We start from the raw sequence: 6,235 nt of genomic DNA on the forward strand, positions 1-6,235 counted from the left end.
TATTATTATTATTATTATTACTATATTATTTTACTTATCTGTATATATTCTAATAGCAATTTTTTTCTGTTTATGCTTATATTTTACACATGCTTTGGCAGATTAACATCTGTTTCCCATGCCAATAAAGCTTAACTGAATTGGATTGAATTGAATTGATTGACAGCTGAGCTGACAGGTGCACAGAGAGAAAGCATATATATATATATATATATCCATCCATCCATTTTCTACCGCTTAGTCCCGTTAGGGGTCGCGGGTGACTGGAGCCTATCCCAGTGACTTTGGGCCTTAGGCAGGGTACACCCTGGACAGTGGCCAACTCGTCGCAGGGCTAACACAGACACAGACAAGGACAGACAACCATTCACTCTCACATTCATTCAATACGGGCAATTTAGAGTTATCAATTAACCTACACATGCATGTCTTTGGACGGTGGGAGGAAGCCAGAGAACCCGGAGAGAACCCACGGTAACACGGGGAGGACATGCAGACTCCACCCAGAGAGATTGTGTGATGTTGGTCTGGTCCGGGAATCGAATATATATATATATATATATATATATATATATATATATATATATATATATATATATATATAAAAACTTTCTTGTCCTTCACCCTCCGCGGGTGGTCTCATCCTTCGAGCTCGGGGCCTGGGAGCTTGAGGGTTCTGTGCACTATCTTTGCTGTTCCTAGTACTGTACTTTTCTGGGCCGAGATGTCTGGTGTTCTTCCAGGGATCTGCTGTAGCCACTCCTCCAGTTTGGGGGTCACTGCCCCGAGTGCCCCGATGGCCACGGGCACCACTGTTGCCTTCACCTTCCAGGCCTTCTCCAGCTCTTCTCTGAGCCCTTGGTACTTCTCTAGTTTCTCATGTTCCTTTCTCCTGATGTTGCCATCACTTGGTATCGCCACATCAACCACAACGGCTTTCCTCTGCTGTTTGTCCACCACCACGATGTCAGGCTGGTTCGCCATTACCATTCTGTCAGTCTGGATCTGGAAGTCCCACAGGATCTTGGCTCGGTCATTCTCTACCACCTTTGGAGGTGTTTCCCACTTTGACCTCGGGTTTCCAGTCCATACTCAGTGCAGATGTTCCTGTACACTATGCCAGCTACTTGGTTATGGCGCTCCATGTATGCTTTTCCTGCCCGCATCTTACACCCTGCAGTTATGTGCTGGATTGTCTCAGGGGCCTCTTTGCACAGCCTACACCTTGGGTCTTGTCTGGTGTGGTAGATCTGGGCCTCTATTGCTCTGGTGCTCAGGGCCTGCTCCTGTGCAGCCATGATGAGTGCCTCTGTGCTGTCCTTCAATCCAGCCTGCTCTAGCCATTGGTAGGACTTCTTGATATCAGCCACTTCAGTTATGTTCCGGTGGTACATCCCATGTAGGGGTTTGTCCTCCCATGATGGTCTCTCCTCCAGCACGTCTTCCTCTGTTCCCCATTGCCTGAGACATTCCCTGAGCACGTCATCTGTTGGGGCCTTATCTTGGATGTACTTGTGGATCTTGGATGTTTCATCCTGGATAGTGGCTCTCACACTCACTAGTCCACGGCCGCCTTCCTTACGGCTAGCGTACAGTCTCAGGGTGCTGGATTTGGGATGGAACCCTCCATGCATGGTGAGGAGATTTCGTATATATATATATATATATATATATATATATATATATATATATATATATATATATATATGCTCAGGGAATGTCTCAGGCAATGGGGAACAGAGGAAGACATGCTGGAGGAATGCTTGCATTCAGCACTTTTGTTCATTCTCCACCAGACTGTCTGTTGTGCTTCGGCCTTAGCTTTCTGTTCTGCCTACTTAACCCCATTGGACTTTCTTGCCCAAGCTTTACCCCTTTTCAGATAACTCTCCCTCTTTTCTTCGACCTGCCTGGTTTTAACTTTTGCATGTTTTTTGGACTAAGAGTGATCGTGATCTTTTGCTTCCCCTGCTTGTCTCTGAGTTGTGCATCAATCCTGCCTGCTTACTGAGCCACTACAGCAAAACCCATTAATATTAACTTCTTACGTGTGACACTATTAGTAAGGTTCAGAAACCATCTACATGGTTCTTGTATCCCTTGAACGCTGACACTCAACTTCTTCTGAAGAAGAAGACATTACAGAAAGCTGAAATTTGCGGCTCTTTTTATGTTTGTGCTGTCTGGTTGTTAGTGACACTGTGGTGCTGATGATTAAACGGTGACACGCAAAGCTCAAATCAAATGTTTTGATTGGCTATAAGTGTAGTTGTTCACCTGTAGATAAATACAGTAGTGAACTTCTGTATGATAATTTGATAAATTGTAAATGTGTTGCACAATAATGGACATCATACATATAGACAGATTTAAATTTATTCATATGATGCAACATAGATAGAAAACACCAGGGATGCACAGGGATGAAAAATAGCTCTGGATTATTAATTCAGCCCACCAAGATCAAATCATACCTACACCACACATCACACATGTAAAATACATGAGGGGGGGCAGACATTATTCACTTAACAAACAATCAGTGTTGAATTATGTTCCATGTATCAACTGTCCACAAATCGTGAATTTAGCATAGTCTACACATTTTATGCATTTTGAAAACAGTGTATTGTTTAAGATACTTTCTGACATTAAATTTACACCCTTTCACCACTATGATTTCCCCTGTGTCATATGTTTTTAGTACTGGTTTGATGAGCTCTGACTACTCTGGAACTACTACTACTGGAATGCTTCAGGTGGCATGAAATCAAACGCCACCTCTTCCACTTTTTTGAGGAAACGTTGCACAAATGTAAAGTAACCTGGAGCTTGTCCCTCCACTATAGCTAGACCCTTAGAGATCCAGCCCTCCAAATATACCATAAATTTCTCTTTGGGATCACCTTCCGATTTTGCCTCAGGGGATTTCATCATTTCGTCAAAGGCATTCTCAGCCTTTTCGAACATTTCATTGCTGTAGTAGCTTCTTTCATTTTCATTTTTCTGGACCATGTTGTTGATCTTCTGCAGTAGGCCGGGAACTTGAGAGTCATCCTTGACTTCGTTGTTGAAGACATGGTATGCCTCACAAGACTCATCAATGAACTTTTTGAGATCTTTTTTGCTTTCTATAAAATCTTGACATTGACCTTGAACCCCACAACGATCTCCATAGGTGAACAAGACGATAGTATGATGTTTTGCATTTTGGAAGACTTTCTGAAAGGCTTCCAGCACTTCTTTATCTTGTTTTGAGAAGACACCGAACCTTATCACCATCAGGAACACATGAGGACCGGGCAAAGTGAACGCGATGCATTGTACGATCTCTTTCATCACCTCTTCAGGCTGTTTTTTGGTGTGAAACAGACCTGGAGTATCAACAATGGCCAGATCTCGCTCTTCGTGCTTTCCTGTCATCCTCATGCACTTTCCTGTCTCAGATGAAGGAGACAGGTTTGTTGAACTGAACTCGTGCCCAAGGATGGTGTGTACTGACGCAGTCTTCCCAACTCCAGTCTTTCCCAAGACCACAATCCTGAGCTCGGGTTCCTTTGACTCTGTTGGAAAATTTTAAACAGACATGACATGATATTATAAAAAGTTGTATCAGCCATGACCACACATTCACTCACTCACACACACACACACTCCTAACTAGCTTGAAATTAAGCTGAACAATGCAATGCCAATCAGTTATAGGAAAATAATTTGCAATATCAAAAAAACTCAAACATCTGTCTTGAACGAGTAAAAAAGAATTTTGACTGAATGCTTTGGTTGCATGCAGGTAAACAGTCAGCAAACAGAGAGCAAAAGAGGCGGAACGCATTGGCCGAGATGCAATCTCGGAACAATCGTCTGACAACGATTTAGCTTTTTATCAATCTCGGGAACCCTAGAGATTAGCTTGTGATTTATTTATTTGCATTCAAATCGGGTTCCGAGATTGCCACCGGGTTAAATGTGTTGATCTTTATGTTTTTGCATTAGGAATATTTTCCTAGTCTTCCCAGTTATCTAAAATCTAAACAATAGCATAGGTATGTTTTAAAATATTACAGTGACGTTAGAAATAGTGCTGGGAAGTTCAAGTGTCATATTACCTCGGTATACTTGGGCCCGGACCCCTAATTATGTTGAACTTTTGAGTTTTTCAGGTTTTCGAGTAACAGGGGTTGGGCATCTTTCAGGCCACTAGACTGCAAGGAACACTAACAGGATGTGCAGGTAGCTAGGAAATAAAACAATTTATGCTTTATTATCCTTTCAAAATATGAAGCTGTAGTTTACATAAAGTTGATAACTTACAAAATGAATAAGTGTTTTACTTTACTAGTTGTAATAATTGTGTTGATCAAACTCGAAAAAGAATCGGTACAAAAGATTTTTTCGTTCAGCACTTGTTAGAAATTATCACCACAGACCAGAAGGATCTAAGAACTGCAAATTTGTCTATTTATTTTTCGTCCATTCAACAGTTTAGATTTCTGATGTGTAATAAACATTACAGCCTCAAAGGGGCACTAATGTAGATATAGACTTTAATTTTAGTTTTTGTACATTAGTAATCTAAAAGCAGCTTGTTGATATTTTTTCTGTATGCTGATGATACTGCTCTCTTTGTGTCTTATAATTGTGGTTACAAGTTCTCTATCTTACTCCTTAATATAAGCTGATTGTTTTCTGATATCATGATGTCTCTTTACCTTTGTAGAGCTAAACCCATTCTCTTTGGAATTAAAAACAAAAAACTAGGAAAGAGACTTGGGTTTTGTTTTGTTTTTGGGGAATCTTTATTACTGCAAATATAGTATCGATAATCTGGGATGTAAACTAGACAGGCATCTCTCAGGTAAGAATAAAAAAACTTAAACTTAAAACTTAAAGATAAAAAGACATTTTGGTTAAACTTTCTAATCCATTGTAAAAGCATTGATTGAAAACCATGTTGATTATGCTGCCACCTCCTGGTTTACTGGTCCACCACAACAAATTTAAATAACAAACAGCACAAACAATTGATAAAGGTAAGTTTTTAACCTATTCACACATAAACATCTTGAACATACAAAATTTTGTCACAATTGTTTCTCACATACCAAAATGTCAAAGGCAAAGTTTATAGTTGTTTATATCATTGATTATATTTCCTTTAATGAATTGTTTGTTTTGCAAAAGTGTGTCTAAATCATCCCATAAATTAATTTAGTAAAACAATGATAAAAAAGAATCACCAATAAAGTTTAGCTGTTAAATGATAAATGCAGTGTGTGACAGTGGAATGATCATAAACTGCACTAAATACTGATTGAAAATGTTTATTTTGCTATTTTATGATGATCTAGATCTAAAAAGATCTAAAAAAAAAAACTAAATTACAGTGAAAATTATGTATTTATATATGTTTTTAAAGTGATTTGTAACACAGGAAGTTTTTAGCCACAGTGTAAAAGGTGGTTATTCAATATCAAGACAAACAAAAATATAGAGGATTTAAACACATGCTTAAAAAATGTAATCAAATACAACACAATGCAATAATGGCAAATGTAAATCTATTTTAGAAATATAAGAAATATAATCAATAAGAAAAAATGTGAATTTGTTATGAAGCCAAGTGATGTGTAAAACAACAAATAAGGTCTGTGAAGACTAAAATTACAACAAAACTAGTAATTCTTTAATTAATATTAAATCAAAACTTGCAGAAGACTGAGTAGGTGGTAGGTCAAATAAATGTGAGGCTTAAATGTGATGATTGAGAGGAGGTTTCTTTTAAACATTGATGTTAATGATACATGAGAGCTGTAATACTGAGAAGAGAATAAACTGTTGCTCTGCTGGTTTATCAAACACTACCCTGAGTAAGAGTAATATTTATGAAATATACTTACGAGGATGAAGAGGTTTGCTGGCCATCTTTGTCTTGTAGAAGCAGTTGACTTGTGATGTCTTGTTGCTGTTGATGTCTTGTTGTTGAATAGTTGGTAATTTCATCTTTATATATTATAAAGTCTGTGTAGTTCCCTCCCCTTAAACCCATGTCATCTGTCACCTAGCCAGTTTGAGGAAAGAAGGCTCAGAGAGCCAACCAGTCACAGATCAGAAATCAAAATGTAGCTGCAAGCAGCAAACCAGGGGCCAAACAGAAGTGCATCAAACAAAGTACGTTTTATGTTGGGTTTGACCACTAGTTTACTACATATTTTAGCTGTATTTATTGTTATGT

The 6,235-nt window shown here is 38.7% G+C and overlaps 1 protein-coding gene across 1 annotated transcript; it reads right to left on the reverse strand.

The window, feature by feature from the left end:
* Nucleotides 1-2,360: 2,360 nt before the first annotated feature.
* LOC122869021 (GTPase IMAP family member 4-like) lies at nucleotides 2,361-5,997 on the reverse strand. Its single transcript, XM_044181542.1, has 2 exons — nucleotides 5,901-5,997; nucleotides 2,361-3,563 (listed from the first exon to the last, which is right to left on the reverse strand). Exons 1-2 carry the CDS (start codon nucleotides 5,923-5,925, stop codon nucleotides 2,743-2,745), a joined length of 846 nt encoding a protein of 281 aa, XP_044037477.1. The 5' UTR covers nucleotides 5,926-5,997; the 3' UTR covers nucleotides 2,361-2,742.
* Nucleotides 5,998-6,235: the final 238 nt, after the last annotated feature.

This window comes from Siniperca chuatsi, linkage group LG21 (genome assembly GCF_020085105.1).
Source record: "Siniperca chuatsi isolate FFG_IHB_CAS linkage group LG21, ASM2008510v1, whole genome shotgun sequence".
NCBI lineage: Eukaryota > Metazoa > Chordata > Actinopteri > Centrarchiformes > Sinipercidae > Siniperca > Siniperca chuatsi.